The sequence below is a fragment of the Nelumbo nucifera genome, chromosome 1, assembly GCF_055504915.1.
Source record: "Nelumbo nucifera cultivar China Antique chromosome 1, China Antique-T2T, whole genome shotgun sequence".
In the NCBI taxonomy this organism is placed as follows: domain Eukaryota; kingdom Viridiplantae; phylum Streptophyta; class Magnoliopsida; order Proteales; family Nelumbonaceae; genus Nelumbo; species Nelumbo nucifera.
The window spans coordinates 90623646-90640875 of NC_142649.1; the positions used below are offsets into that span (position 1 = coordinate 90623646).

The 17230-nt window shown below is 38.6% G+C and overlaps 1 protein-coding gene across 1 annotated transcript; it reads right to left on the reverse strand.

Moving 5' to 3' along the window:
• Positions 1-6545: 6545 nt before the first annotated feature.
• Positions 6546-14747, reverse strand: LOC104586252 (cytochrome b-c1 complex subunit 6-1, mitochondrial-like). The gene is made up of 5 exons (XM_010243421.2): positions 14632-14747; positions 11807-11862; positions 9358-9442; positions 6857-6946; positions 6546-6775 (listed from the first exon to the last, which is right to left on the reverse strand). Coding segments are annotated over exons 2-5 (210 nt in total). The 5' UTR covers positions 11809-11862; positions 14632-14747; the 3' UTR covers positions 6546-6742.
• Between the last annotated feature and the right edge of the window lie 2483 nt (positions 14748-17230).

Consider the following 17230-nt stretch of genomic DNA (forward strand, 5'->3'; position numbering starts at 1 on the left):
GGTATTTGTTACCTAGTAGTCACGTTGAGATTACTTTGAGCTGGTTGCTTCTGACTTAAAGTGGGAGCCAGAAATTATTTTCAGTGTGATAATTTAGTCTTAATTTGGTATTTTCAAATATATGTTTTACAGCCAAAAAGAAGGGTTGGCAATTTGATGTATGATATAATATGATGGATCAGAAATGACCATTGTTTATAATGGTAAAATCTTAGGCTGACAAGCGTTGTAATGGTGGGATTTTTATGATATCATGGATCAATAGAAACCAAAGTTCTCTATGCATTCCCTTTTTGGTTTATACATGGTTCAAAGTATCAGTACCATTGTTTTCAAAATCGGACCGGATTGGACGGTCGGACCAAAAAAACCAGGTTTGACCGGTTCCGTTTTTCTTCAAAATTGCTTTTTCTTTTAAAATCGTTGATTTTGGTTAATAAACCATTGAACCGGATGGTAAATTGTTCGAACCGTTTTGACCGTTTTTCAATTTTTTAATTTATTTTAATTTTTTTAATTTTTTTATTTTTTTGTCAGAACGGACTGGTCGTTCGGGTCGAACTGTCAGACCGTTCAAACCGGTAATCGAACCCCTGATCAATTCGGTCACCGGTTCGTTTTTAAAAACCATAATCAGTACACCCTGATATGCTGGATTGGGTGTATAAGTTATTTTGGTCGCACTCTTTACTTCTTTAGTTAGTTTTTTTTTTCAAAAATTGGTCATGGGGTGGTCTTAAGGCTTGCCTAACCCCTGAAATGGTGGGTCAAAAACCCAAAAACCCATAGTTAACGTATCAATGACCTAACCATATAATATGTATCAGTCGATACATTGCGAAATTTTGATCTTTAGAATCATGTAAGAATTATTCTCACATATCCAAACTTAAAAGTGGACCTTAGAAGCATTAAATTCATCACAATCAAATCTATATAAACATTGGTGATGCAGCGCGATCCGGACACTCCTATCTGGCGAAAACCTAGCTTCTATCTGGCGACAGACGGTACCTGAGAAGAAGAGGGAGGTGAAGAATTCTCGGGGAGCTCGCCCGGCAGGAACACTCCGATGCTTAAGTTAGAACTCTGAGAGAACTGTAGAGAACGCAAAGAAAGAGCTAAGAGTGCAGATGGCGCAAGTTCAGTACCTTTGCTCCTTGGGGATCGGGGTCATTTTATATTGAAGTTTTGTCAAATCAGGCGTAACCGCCTCCGCCGCAGCCGTTACTGCCAGAGCTGAGGAGGGGTATGGACCTATCAGGCGTGTCACATCTTTCAGAAATGGCAGGCACGACGCCACCTGACGGGGGACGTGGGCGTAGCCTCCAAATTCGGCAGGTACTGTTGTCAGGCAGATCTTTCTTGCAGGTTGCCGAGCTACTTTGCATCGAGCTACCTTACACCAAGGTGTTGGGGGTGCGCCGAGGTGCTTATGCTTGAAGCGGGCCTTAGGCAAGTATGGACATGAGTGTTAATGGCGCGGACCCAAAGTGGAAACACTTCGGGATACTTAGCCGTAGGTCGAGGTGTTCCCTTCTTAGGAAGAGCTTGGGGCTCAATGGGAGGAGCTCGGGTCCCCTTGCTGGGGGGAGGGGGGGGAGCTCGGTTCGCTCCACCCTTGGAGAGAATTCGGGGTGAACTGAATGTTATTTCTCGACGAGTTGCCTCGTTCGCCAAGCTGTCCGGCCGGACTCCAACGAGTTCGTTACGCCAAGTTATGGCCAAGCTATCACGTTGAATTGTCACTTATGCCAGGTCATGTCCACGTGTCTCCATGCTACGAGGTCGGGCCAAGTCAACCTCCATCAATTGACAAACTCAAACTTAGTAATGAAGTGGAATCCATCAAGGGTCTTCCACATGACAAGAAGGTGTAGGCCCAAAAGGGCCCCACATTTTCTTTTCTTCATCCTTTACTTACGTGGCAAATTTCAACCTAAAGCCCCTTGCCACTTGGCCAAACAAGTTATTTTCTGGCACTTGGGTCTTTACTATAAGAGCTGAGCTAGATTTGGACAATTCCAGTTTCTTTACTCTTGAGCTCTTTCTATGAACTCTCATATCCACAAGCTGGATTAATATTTTGACATGGAATTCATGGCTTCAGAAACCTTATCTTACAGGTCCAATTAAATATAGTAGAGAGAAGAACGCGTCTCAGAAGTAGATGACAAGGCAGAGGGATTTAAGGTTAAAAATACATCTCTATGTGCTCACAGCTCATTTAGACCTCCATAGGACTTGACACTTGAGATGGTCATCAGATTACTGTACCCAAGAAACAAAAAGTGTGAAATCTTCTACTAATTCCGTGTACCTTAATAACCCTTTTGAGTATATAATCAGAAAAGCATTACCAACTTCAACAACTCACCAATCCCCTTTCTCTCTTCTCTTGATCAGTGTGCATGATAACTCATAAAAAAAAACACTCAACTCTAGTCAAGTTTCATAGTCAGCAATCCAACAATATCACTACCCTTTCACTTTGCTGGGAGATGAGGTATGGCAATAACAAAACCCTTGGATTCCTCCAATGGTCAAGCCTAATTGTGCTGTAACAAGTTGTAGATTTTGATGTAAGCTCTACCTGACTCAAGTTGAAACGATTCCCACAACAGAGATTGGAGGACTGTAGAGTGGATCATATAATAAGATTGGATAGCAGATTCGTTTGAAAATGATCCAAGCAAGTAACAGAATCCTTGGTAGGAGGATTCTGTCTCATGGGTTTCGTTCGGTCAATGATAATGCATTCGTTCGGTTAAAATGACTATACACTTACTCATGTACCCGGGATTTAAGAACAATAATAATTAAGGTTCAAAGAATCGATACGTATTGGTCCGTATCGATTGATACGTATTGTTTTAAGACCCCACTGATACGCCCCTATAGTGGGTGTATCAGGGGTCTGATCGGTTCAGGAGATGGAGGAGACCTAAATTGGCCCTTTTGAACCGGTTTCAGAAAAAAAAAATATAAAAAAACTAAAAAAAATAGTATCGATTCATCCGATACACCCATATATCGGACGTATCAATATTTTGAACCTTAATACTAATATATTTGGCAACTGGGCTTCATCTCCTATTTAATAAAGGGATAAATTTATGGGCCATGGCCCACCTTGTATTCCCTTCGTCAAGGTCTAAAATGACGTAGATCCAAAGTTGGGAATCAGAGTGGTGGTACTTTGAGGGCTGTTCAGCATTATAAGAGACATTATTTTAGGCTTTTTAGCTTTTCTTTTCTGTGTTTTGTTTGTTTTTAAGGTAAATTATAGATACGCACCTTATACTTTGTGGATATTGACAGATAGGTACTCTGAACTTTCAAATGCAATACTTGATTACTCTAAATTCCCATAAATTGACATCCCAATTCGACTGTTAGTATCCTATCAGTTATGCATGTGAAGTTACATGTGACTCTAAAACATTCCAAAATCCCCCAAACTGCCCTTCTTCCTAAGTGTTTGTGATAAGCCTAATGATTAATAATAATAATAAAACATTAACCCATAACGTTTGATTGTACACCATACCATAACCTGGGTTAACGGTATTGGACCAGGGTATCTATTTTTAGAAATTTGAGGTACTTAAGTGTCACATTTAAAAGTTCAAGGTACCTATCTGTAATTTAACCTTTATTTTTAAAATAAACATGATAAAATTGAAATAAAGGGAAAAAAGTTGATTTCAAGGAGATATTTGATAATTCAATGAGAGATTCTTTTGTTGATAGGCATTTTGATTAATAAAGAGGTGTTGTTATTCCGACTTCTGTTTGATAAAAAATTCAACTCCACAAAATGGTACTTTTTATTAAATTATTTTAATCAAAAGTGTCATTAAACAATATAATTTATTAAATAATAAAAAATAACTAAAATTCTAATATAGATATCATATGACTATAGTTTACATGAACTGGATTTGATTAATGAGAAATATCAAACGAATATTGAACTTTGCTTATTGCAAGTGTATATGTAACTTTATGTCCTCCAATTGAGGGAGAAGAGAAATGCCGCAGTCATGGCTAAAGAGATGAACTCCCTTATTTTGGGCTACTACAAATCAGTCTTTTATTATTTTATTATAGATAGCTCTCTAATGACTAATAAATCAACTCTCAGCTACCTAACAATTATCTAAGTACTAATAAAAACTGAATAAAAAAGCCACAAGCACACTCAAGTTAAAGTTGATTAATCAAATGGTTAAAGTCACAAGTTGCGGCTCTAATCTAATCCATTCATACTTTCCTGGATGATTAAAATAGGCTAGGGTGCTAGACTAAACCATATACACCCATAGATTGGTCTGGCCGCATAACTTGAAACCAGTTTCATCTTTCAAGGGGTAGGACCAGAGGTGGGTCGTACTCCCATCTATGAGATTTGGATCAGATCAGCTTGGACAGATCAATATAGAACTAGATTAACCTGACCTTATTGCATTATAATAGATAAGTACAACTTAGGCTGATTTTTGGGAATGATCCAATGGCAACCCTTGCAACATGGACACGTGGTTAGAAATGGCAACAGGGCAGGGCGGGGACGGGGAGCCTCTCCCCATCCCTGTCCCCGCTAACAGGACAAGGTTATTTCCATCCCTATCCCCACAAGGATCTTCATTCTCCAAGATTTTTTATAATGTTAATTATTTTATTTTTATTTTTATTTCATTTAAAAAAATAAAAATAAAATAATTAAAATTTACAATTCTATCATATATACATTTATAACGTATGCATACATATATATATATATTAGTGGGGATCCCACGGGGTAGGGAGTGCTCTTCCCGTCCCCACCCTGTCCTCGCTAATGGGGATGAAAATTTCCCCATCCCTGTCCCCATGGAAGGAAAATCATCCCCATCTCTGCTCCATTCGAGGCATATCCCCATGGGAATCGGGAAAATGAGGAAAATTGTCATCCATACAACCTACTCATGGTAACCCTACAAATACAAACACTTCCACTAGTGACACCCGCAGCCCAACACGATTTTGAGCCAGCTTGGCCCGATGGTCCATGGGTCATGCCACAGGTTGACACGATTGTATGGGCCAATGGGGTTTCAGGTCAATGGGTCGGGCCAACACAGCCCGCACTATCATGCCATACCGTCTGTGGCCCACGGGCTGGCACGGTTTGACCTGACATGGCCCATATATATTTTATATATTTATATATAATATTATATAATTTATAATTATATAATAATATATAGTATATAATATATTAATAAAATAAATATTTTTTCAAATTTATTATACTATTTTATTTAATTATTATATATATATAAACAATTGTATACATCAAAATTCATATAAAATTAAAATTTTAAGTTTTTTTTTAATTTTGGCATGGTGCATAACTCGACCCATAAACCAGCCCAGCCTGACTTGGGCTCATGCGGGCTCAAGCCATTGGCCATATCAGGCCAAACCCCTAAAATATCCCAAGAGTGAGAGGCACGGCCAAGAACGGCCCGCAGGCCACACGCGGGCCATGCCGTACTGGCCAGCATAGCCCGTTTTACACCTCTAGACTCTAGTCCAGGGGCTTTTTATAAGGAATATGATTTGTGAGGAGGAACTCTTGGATATATCTGCAGACAAAGTGAGACCCAACACCCAAGGACCCAAGTTCAAAATATCACTACTTATTAGTAAGTATCCATTGATACGTATCAATTTTTAAAGCCATCGATACCCTAAATACAGGGAGTTTGGACATCTGGCCACTATTGAAGGACAACATCCTATTTAAAAATTCTGCGCATCGTTCATTTGAATCGTACAACAAACCATATTTGTAACCTTAGTGAAACCCAATGTTTGGGAAGTGTACAATGTACAAATACAAATACGCAGAGTGCAAATACAAGGTTTTGTCCTGTACATAATGTCTGAAAATCACATTTTTGATCTGCCTATCTCAGCAAATGTGCCTCTAACTGTCATCTAAGGGACGGAGGGAACGTTTTCTACCTTGGTTTATACAAGAGAGCTCTCCAATCTCCATTGTGCTTTCCAGCTCAATCAAGATTTCTCTGATTTTAGACCTCTCAGCAAGTTGGAAACCGTAGAGACAATGGGAAGAGCAAACCCCCCAAGCTACCCCAATGGGGGAGTATGAACATGGTTAATGACTTGATGGCAAGCACAGTTGGTTTTGTGATCTGAATCCAAGGCATGCATGTCTCCATGATATAATTCTACAATTAAAGATTGCGTCATAAAGTATAAACAGCCCAATCCCATAATCCCATTGAGCACAGACTCTCTTGAACCACAATGCAATGGCTAATTGCTGTCATGATCACTTGGAACTTTAGCTACTACATTATTTGTTAGCATATCATTAACCCCCCATATTTATAGCTCTCAAGTCTCAACATTAACAAAAAACCAAAGTGAATTAAATCAAATTAGAATCCTCTTTTATTTTGTCCATCTTGGAATCTTCACTGTTCACCCAAAAATAACTTGTGGCTTTCAACATTATCAGAAAACCAACATCAACTAAGTGCACTTCAACCCTCTTTTATTTCTCTAACTTGAAATCTTCACTGTTCAAAAAATGTCATGGTTGATCGGTTGGTGAGGACTAGCACCATACGAGTATGGCTAGTTTTGAGTACAAAAGAAATTAAAATGTTGGGAAGTAATGAAACACTAGATGAGAATAAGGTGCTCATAAAACTCCACTTCTCAGTTACTTGAGTTTCACAAATAGCTTTGATGCAACCTGTTTTTCGAGAAAGCAGTTTTAGAAGAAAAGCCAGACTAGGATATTACTAAACCAACCATGTCAACAACAAAGACTTACACATTTGTCAACACATGACCAATAGTCGAAGTATTGTCCTGTGCAGTGTTTATGACCAGTTTCATCTCCTTGAATCCTCTTAACACATGCCTGTAATAATAGACACAATTTCAGTATGACAACAATTGATGGATACCTCCATTAATAGGACTTTTATTTATATAGAAGTAGGTATACAACCATGAAAAATAGAGATATTTAAAAAAGAAAAAAACATGACAACGTCGCATGCCTATATTATACCATTAATTAATGCTAACAGGTGGCTATGATTAAGACTAAGAAAGACAGAAAGTGGATGTCATAAGTGTTACTAAATGTCTCAGACCATAGATGGTGTGCCCAATATTTTATTTAAGTCATAACTCATGACACTAAAAAATATTGAAATACTACAAGCATTTATTACTATAAAGCAACGAAGTATATATGTTTGGCATCGATGCTGCAGTTGCAGCAGAAGTGTGGCTTGTAGGGTGCCTTTATTTTTGTTTGGAATCGTTGCTGTCAAGTAGGACGTTTACTGGATCAACAGTAACTTTTTCTGTTTGGCACCATTGTTCCAGGAAACGTTTTCAACACTGGTACCCATTATCCAGTGCTGCATCACTGCCCTGTTGGCAGCAACAAGCTGCAGCTCCAGGAAATGCCAATTTTGGCATTGCTAGCTTGGAGCACCATTTTTTATGGAAAATCGGTTCCAAAAAAATTCTCGTTTCCTGGAGCACCATTTTTTCCGACGTGGCGCTGATGTGGCACCATTGCTCCAGCAAACGGCAACGATGCCAAACAGCTCCTAAAGCAAATTAAAGATACGAAGTGGGCCAGGTTCAAGCAAAGTCCAAGTGTCCAACTGATCCAACCCTAATCCGGTCAGTTGACTTGGGTCAAGGTTTTTTGTATCCTAGCCTCCTAGGTCCCAAAGGGCAGCTAGCAACAAGTGATGTGTCCAATTAGTTTTTTCCTTTTGCTTTTGGACAAAATATGCCCTCGAACTCGATTAAGTATATCGAAGATGTAACAGTAAAAGGTAAGAACATTTTTGCCAATTTTGTGCCCTTCATGTCTGATCAAAAATTTGTTCCACTCATATAATATTTGTCCAGTAAATGGCCCAACTTTGGAATTACTAGGATTGCAAGAATACGTGCTACCTTGTCAAATATACATGATCACAGCTCGAAACATCACCAAGCATAAGATGCAAGAAATAGAGATAGGGAAATGCCTTTTTTCAGATCATTCTAACAGGATATTAGCAAGGTGAGATTTTGAGATAGACTGGTAAGACTAGAAATGATAGAAATAGAAACAAATATATTCATTGGAATGAAGGGTAGTTCCAATCTTTGACAATGAAATTAAGCTCAAGTCAGAGCAACACCTCACATCTCACAACACAGTATTTGATCTATCTAGCAGGAGCAAACACCTTTTGGTTGTTAGATTAGTCATTTGTCAAAATTGTTAAAAAAAATCATGTAGCATCCAAGGTCCTGGAATTTGCAAATGTAGGCATGGTATATTAAATTATCAATTCATGTCATATATGATATTAACAAAACCTGTGGCTACTCCACTAGAAAAGTTCATAATACAAATGCTGTATTAATGGAGCTGGAAACCTGAAGACCTTTTGAAATGGTATGCCGTAAGCAATCAATGTATTCCCAAAATTGAATTAGGAGAATCTCAAACTCCGAACATAGGCAACTCATCCAATCATATTATAAAAATAGCGAGCAATTTGGGATGATTGGGAAGAGTTAGGGACAATACAAGCCCCCTGAAAATGGATCAACAGGCCAACCCATACCAGCCCATTTTAAACCCGACTACAACTCAAATTTGCTCCAGCCTAGTTGGTGTGGGCTAGCTCTGCACTTGTGCTCATTTTTTGGCTTCTCAATGTGAGTACAGAGAAAACAAAGCATAATTACAGCTTCAGGTTTGGCTGAGATGGGCCCAGATTGGGTTGGGCTAACCAAGGTCACAGTCCAAGCCCAACCATATCTGGTACCATACCAGACATCAAGGCCCAGGTTCACCCCACAGCCCTAAAACTCCAGCCCAAACCCAAGCACCCTAGGTTTGGCCTGGGCCAGCCCAGGCCATAATTGGAGTCTGTCAGGGTGCACACCCAACTGCACACTCTCGTACACCACACCACATCACACTGCACAACTTCACATATCACTCCACCACATCATTTGCACATGCCGTGGGCCCCATGCCCACCACACCAACATTAACTCATGGTGTTCAACCATGATGGAGTGGACACAATGCAGCTGATCACCTTCTGTATACTTCCCAACCCGTGATAGATATTGAGCCTTGGTGTTCTTGATCATCTCAACCATACACCCTTTTAGTACCTCTTTGGTGGATGACCCTAAACTCATTTCATTTGCGGGTGTGAACCATGGAGGATGCTAAGAAGCAGAAACATTATGGTCCTCATGTTTGGAACATTTGAAGATCAAATGAACTAGAAGTACCTGATATTCAAGTAAAGATTTCACGCACTTTGGCTTGCAAGATTCCTCAAGATACTTTTTCTGATCAATAAGTTCCTCATCTGCCCTGAATTGGAAAAAGAGAAATTAACAACAAATAGTCAGTAAAAGCTTAGGATAAGAAAAAAAAGGTTTAACTGATAAAAACATGATAAATCAAAATGACTAGAATGCAGACAAAGGGAAACCAGATGAAAAAGCAGGAAGTCTACCACCAAAATCACTGTTATCATCATCTGCCTAATTCCACATATAAGGGACAATAATGCATTATTCTGCTCCTCAATTAAATTATGCCTAAGGGAAATATATTCTTATAAAAAAAGAGCCAATAAATATTTCCCCCATACACAAACTCAAGACCATTTTGGTCTCTTCCGTTATCTTTTTAGAACCTTAAGCTTGAATACAAACACTCCTTACAAATAACTTCATTAGCTTCATTTCACAACTAGATACTAGACCATCTAGATATACCCTCTCTTACCTTGTTGCCAAATGATGCTACCCCTATTTCCCATGAATATGCTCATTCCTGATTTAATCCATACCACTCATCCCAGTTTTGTCAAACTAAATCAGATTGAACAGTAAAAACTGGTGAACCAGTGAGAAGTGAGCTCCCCTTGTCCCAGATTTTACAGGCCGAAGGATTGAATGACCAGTTAAACTGTTAAAACCCTCACCAGTGAGCTTTCTGGTTTTATATCCAGTCTGGTACTAACAACATTGATTCATCCATCTGAATACTCTAGTGTTCCCAGATTATGAATGTCTTGTATACCTGATTGCCCAACATTCTGCTCCAAAACATGGCCATTCATATAACTACCCTATAAAATTTTCTTCAGACTGAAAATAGTATGTATCAATTGCATAATATCCACTCAGCTCTAACACCTAGACAACATACACCTCTTCATGGACATTACTCTAAGATATTGGAAATGATTGACTTGAGATATCTCTTAGCACCTCAATCTTAATTATACCTTCTTCACAGTTCATATTCACTAAATTGCACTTCACATATTATTGTCCCAATTAGCATATGCGGAACCTGAGAATCTCAAGCATCTACCCCATGTTGTTGTTGGTGACTTGGTGCATCCTTTTTCCTTGTATTGTACCCAAAACAAAAAAGCATTAGACAGATATAAACAGTAGCACTAGATTGTGGAATTCCTCGGTGGAGAAAAAAATCAACAAATTATATTTCCACAAAACAAGTAGACAGACCAGAAGACAGGAAGAAGGAACAATGTTCATGTATTTCTAAGCATTGCATGTTCTGTTCAGTTCATCCACCATTTGACAGAACCCCTCTTTCAGCTAGCATTATGCATCCTCATTCTTCTTAATAGTTAATACAAGACACCAGCCATCAAAAAGAGAAGAAAAACAAGAACTCCCCCTTCCTCCTCTTCCTCCCCTTCAAGAGGACTATGCCTCCTTGTGCCCGGAAGGCTTATGCCTCTTGCATTCTGAAATCTGAACTATGCCTCGCATCTCCAGGTAAATGGTATGCCTCCCATCATGCCTCCACATTTTAAAACAATGCTTTATGGTGCATACTATTTATGGACCAAAATATGGATTCTATTTTCCATTGATGACTTTCAGTAAGTGAGAAAGAGGATTATCTAACAGAATTGACTCGTGTTTTTTTTTTCGATCAATAGAATTGACTCTTGCGTTGAAGAAGTTCCAATTTTCAAGAAATAATGTTTAAATCAATAGCATAGATATAAATAGCTATTTACTCCAGACAATTAATATAGAAGTTAATAATAAAAAACATAACATAGAGGTTAGGATGCTAACTAGAACTTAGAACAGTAATCATAATAAGTAATTGATGACCCATTATGAGCTAATAAAATGTCAGACAAGAGTCAAAAGACCATGTATATCAAGATAATAAAGATTCATTAATCCCTACCAATTGAAAATTTATTTATTAAATTTGGAGAAGCCTAATTGGGCAACTTATCTCTTAACTCCATGACAAGATGTGATCATTTCTCTAACTGGGCAATAATGAGTTTGGGAATAGGTAGACCACATCATGTCATTTCCTTAATTCTCTGTTAGTTCCTTAAAAGTGTGATGATCCTAAAGCCATGGATTCAAACCCAAACCACAAACTAGTCAACAATGCATATGATTGTAGTGTACCATGAAAGAAGATAACGATAGAACAATGAAATTCTAAATGTCAGAAAATAGCACCATCCCCATCAATTCTGAATTACCAAGAAATAGCTCAGAATTAAGGTAAAGGTGTCGGATAATTCAATGAATATACAACACAATGTACAAATAACAGATATGTGCAGCCAAAGAAAAGTAAAAATTCAGGGATAATGCACATTACAAGCATCTGTGTAAGTAAAGCATTAAAAATTAGAAATAAAACCCAGTTACCCACATGATGAATGATATTAGATGAGCAACAACTCAATGAAACAGGTCTGTCGGTTTTGCCTGCACAAAGAAAGGAAAAGAGATGAAAACTTACACATCAGAAAAGTCAACCATCAGATACATCAAATCCAAAACAAATATTTGCACCCAGGAATATATCTGGTTGTAACCTTTACTGAGTAATCAATATGTTCATTATTACATACTTTGATATAGAAGTATGCATGACATATAAGCAGTCATAACAAAAATGGAAAACAAGACTAGTCTTAAAGTGTTCACAGTTCACTCCTTGTATCCTTAACAGTGTCAAGTCCCAGTGATTTCTGACATGAAGTGGATCAAAACTAAGAAAAAAATGCACAAACAACTCAGTGGAATAGTACCATTGCTCTTGCTTTTTTGTTATTATCACAATGATAATGTATGGAGTCATTTATTTGCTCTGTTTGGGAAAAAATGGGTTGCACCACGGAATATTATGGAATTGTTCTCACAAGACATCTTGGGGTGCTGCACAAAATGAATGAAACTATCATGGCACTGTACATAGTTTTCAAGGCACCAAGGCGAGGCTAGGCGATGGGGGCGCCTTGTCGCCAAGTCACCTAGGCATCTCCTAGGCGCTAGGCGATGGATTTTTTTAAGTAAAAGCATGCATCCTAGGGTAGTTCCCTAGGTTCCATACTCATATTTCCTTAATAAATATCCATAATTTTCATAAGAAAAGTATAATCTTTATGTTAAAGTATAGAAAATCAATATATATATATATATATATATATATTTTGATCAATAATAGAAAATCAATATATTCATGAGAAGAAAAAGAAGAAAGAAAAGAAAATTCAAAAAATATAGGGGCTGAACCCCTATTTCTGTTATAGGAAAAGAAGAAAAGAAAAGGTGGACGAAGAAGAAGAAGAAATTAGTATATACACACACAAAATTAGTAAAGAAAAGAAGAAAATGTGTTGATTGGACAACATTCTAAGTTCTTCCTTACTTATTGGTTCAGGTTTTGAAGTCTTTGAGGGTTCAATACAGCATTTAGCAATGTTTGTGTTGATTAAACCCTAATAAATAAGAAAATAATAAAAAGAAATTAGTAATATAAACACACAAAATGAATATTTTAGTTTAAAAATGTCTATTTTATAATTATAACCTCAAAAAATTAAGAATATAAAAGTTTTTTATAACATGCTATAGAAAACTGCTTGGCGATTAGGCGAGCCTCCAAGGGCACCTTGTCGCCTAGGCATTGCCTTGACAACTATGGCACTGTACAAGGGTTGCAGTAATATGGAACATTTGGGGGAAGATAAATGTAAGGGTGTTTGAAAACAAAGAACAAGATGCGGGAGGCTTAACAGAATTAATCAAAGTAGGGACTTCTCACTGGATTTTAACTTGTGAAAAGTTCCATGGTGTAAAGACGGATGATCTATTAAGAGGCTGGGAGCTTGGGACATCATTGCCAATGTGTCAAGCAGAAAACACGGAGGTTAATTAGTTGGCAGCCCCCTGAGACAGGCAGATTGAAGCTTAATTTTGACAGTTGTTGCTTAGACAATCCTGGTGAGTCTGGTATGGGAGGGGTGGTAAGGGATGATAGAGGGCATCATTATGATAGCTTCCCAAGTGCTGTGGGTTATAAAAACTCTTAGAGAGCAGAGATGAAAACTGTAATTCAAGGTACAAAGTTGTTGGCATAGCAGAGTTGTAGGAATGTTCTAATTGAAGGGGATTGCCAAGTTGTTATCTCTTGGCTTAATGCTGAAGAGAAACCACAATGAATGTTTAGAGCTTTGGTTAGGGAAACCAAATCCATTGAAAGTAATTGAATTGCTCATTCAGATGGATCCCTGGATCAGCTAACACCCAGGCTGATAGCTTAGCTAGAGCAGGACTGCAGGAGTGATGGCACAAGAATGTATGTGGGGAATGCCAAGGCCTGGGGTGCAACTGTAAATTGAAAGTTTTATTTTTATGCATTTGTGTATGGTCAGCTTAAGGCTTAAGCTGTTTATATGTATTACCCCTGATGTCGAGCCTGGACGTGCATGGGTGTTTCTTTTAAGGCAGATAATATAATACCACTGTAAGAAGTTATGACGGTGACAATGGGCTTATAGGCTTATGGTAATGATGGTGATAATGATAATGCCAATAACAATGGCAACGAGAAGCCATATACTTCATTATGAACTGATTCAGAAGGTTCATGATTATGCACAAATGAAAGTTATCATCAAATTATGACGTACTAATGAGTTATTATCGATTTATTATGTGATAATGAGCTACCATCAAAATGCAGACACACAAGCGAGAAATAATCTCAAGTGACTTCAGGACTAACGCTTGATAGGTAATCCGTGTATCCACTGACTCACAATCCATCAATAATACCAACAAAAATAAAGCAAAATAGTTCCTTCTAAAAAGTTCCCACAATCTAATTACTAATTTCTCTAACTATGCTATCCTCTCCTAATCCATATCAAGCTTTGATGGCGTTTTCTTCACTGATGTTGACACGCTAACTCTCCTCCCAGACCCAAAGGTTGCATCATGAATAATCAGATAAGAAATGAAAATCCAAGCAAGAAAATCTAAACGATTTAACAGAGATTGAGCCACAGAAATGGGAAAATAAAAACTATACTGATTTCAAAACCCTTTTTTGCAGATCGAAACAGAAAAGAACAGAGATATTTGGTCGTATGAGCTTTGACCCAATTACAAGAAAAAATTGCAGGGAAGTTTCTGAGTGAATTAATGGAAAAATGGAAAAATGGAAAAATGAAGAAGAAAAACTATCACCTTTTGATCCGAAGCTTGATACCGGCCGTTTGTGGGCTTCAGATTTGCAGGACTCAGACTACTAGAAACGCGAGAGTATTAAGGGTGCGTTTCCTCACCTTGGACGATAATGACGTAGGGTAGTGATGGTTTGGCATACTCCTTAAAAGGGCTGGAACCGTTGGATTGGAACTTTTCAATCAGGAGCTAATTAGAATGCATTTTGACTTCGCCCACAAAAGAGAAAAGACTCCAACTTCCAAGCTTTCAGTCATTCCGTACCAATTCTTTTGAGCCGGAAGGGGACGGTTCATTTTCCTGATTTATCCAGCGGTTCAACCCCTAAATTAGGGATGGGTTTGTAAATTCTAGATCTTACCTTTCTATCTAAGTATCTAGATGTCCCTCCCTCACCCTATCCTCCTTGCATTTGAGGGTGAAGTGGGTTAGGTTAGCAAGTTGAGTTTAGAACCTGCATCTAAGGCTCCGTTTGGTTCATCGGAATAGGGGTTTGGAATTGGAATCGGAATGAGTTATTCCAGTTCCAACTGTTTAGTTGAACGGAATTGGAATCCCATTCCCATTCTTATTAGAATGGATTCCCCCATTTGAGAGAATGGTCATTTCCTGTCCCTCCCTTGGGAATGAAATCTCATTCTGTTGATTCCAATTCCTATTCGCATTTCTATTTAAATCAAACAGACTATGGGAATATACCATTCTGATTCTAGAGGATTTTGATTCTAATTCAGATTCTGGTTATAAACCAAATGACCCTAATTTCCTATTATTTCTTGTTATATATAAGCAATAAACAATTAAGTAATATGAACAAATATAAATATTTTTAATTATTTGATTAAAACAAATGAAACAACACATAAACTATTAATTATTCTTCACATAAAATTCAACACCCTCAACATCTAATAGATGAATTCACATGCCTCAACGGGCGGGGTCGGTTTAACCTAATAGTGTACCTTAACCATACCCATACGACTTGCAAAATCCCAAACTCATACTTGCCTTAAAATTTGTTTTCAAGCAAAAGAACCTGCTGCATTGAGGTGAATAGGGGTGGGTACCTGTCAAGGTAAGTTAGAAATTTACATCCCTACCAAAAATCATCATCCTTCTTACTCGAATTCTCCGTTTTCATTGAGGGTCAGTTTAGAAAGTGTACAAATACAAATATATAGAATGAAAACTTGTAATTTGTATTATGGGAAAATTAGTACCCTTCACTTTATATATATAGCATCTAAACTTCTCTACCAGTTTATAATAGAAGACTGAAAAGCGAAATGTTATAGACCTCGATAGAAGACTGAAGCAGGAGAAGGTGGTGGTGGCACCGGAGCCGACGCCTCGCCGCTACCACCATCATCCACGCCGTGTGTCAGCTCCGACAATAAACTGCCAGATACGGCTGATGCCTCGTCACCTAGCAGCATCGCCACAACCTCCTTCATTGTCGGCCGATGCTGAGGTTTCGGTCTTCCGGATGGCAACAGGCCATCCCAATCCACCATTCTCTCCATGTCCTCTACCGTATACTCACCAACAATCCTTGAATCCCCCGCTTCATGAAGCTTTCCTTCCGTATAGAGGGTCATCCTCCGACCACGTCTTTATCGGCCTTCATCCGCACAGCACCACACGAAAACTGTAAACGTCGCTTGTCGGTGCTACCACATTCGCCTGCTCCGACGCAAGGTACCCCAGCATACCCACCACTCTGGTTGTCTTTGCCTCTTGCCCGTGCTGATACAGCTTCGCCAATCCAAAGTCACTCAGCAGATCTCTCATTTCTGAGTCTAGTGACACGTTGCTGGACTTGATGTCCCTGTGGAGCACCACCCGGTCCCATCCTTGGAGCAGGTAGTTCAAGCCGTCCGCTACGTCCATCAGCACCCTGCGCCGTTCATCCCACCCCGTCACCTGCTTTCGCTTGTCGAAGATCCAATGACTAAGGCTGCCGTTGGGTATGAGCTCGTTGCCTTAATTTCCTGCACCACCCTCTCATTTGGACCAGGTTTTTGTGTTTCTTAAGAAATCTAACAACAGAATCGACGAAACATAGTCCTCGGTGTCTGCACTCCAAGAATAGTTCATCCACCAAACTGAGACTGAACAGGGTACTAATTACAGGATCCAGTCCCAATTTAACCACCTCAAAGACTTCAAACTCAAAGCATTGTTTGGAATGGAGCATCACCAAAGACTACATTTTGCAAATTAAATCTCTGACTTTTCCTCTTTTGTATCCCCCCCTTTCCTCTGGCTTTATTTTGCAGTGTAAATCTAAATCAGATACAAATTTTGCACTTGGATTCAGCTTTGCGTCTATCTGTTTGTGACTATGATTTACAATTCTATTTGGTGCAGAATTTGCATTTTTTCTTTCATTTACATTAATAAGCGGTCTAAATTTTGCATATGAAAAAACTGGTGCAAATTTTTGCACCACCTTCTTCCTTCAACCTTAGTTTTCCATCATATAAAGTGGGGGCCAAGGCATTGTGCCTACTACATTATTCCCCCAAACAAGTAACTTTTCCTTCTTTTTTTTCTCACGCTCCAAAACTAATAACCTTGCTTATTCCATCTTTCACAT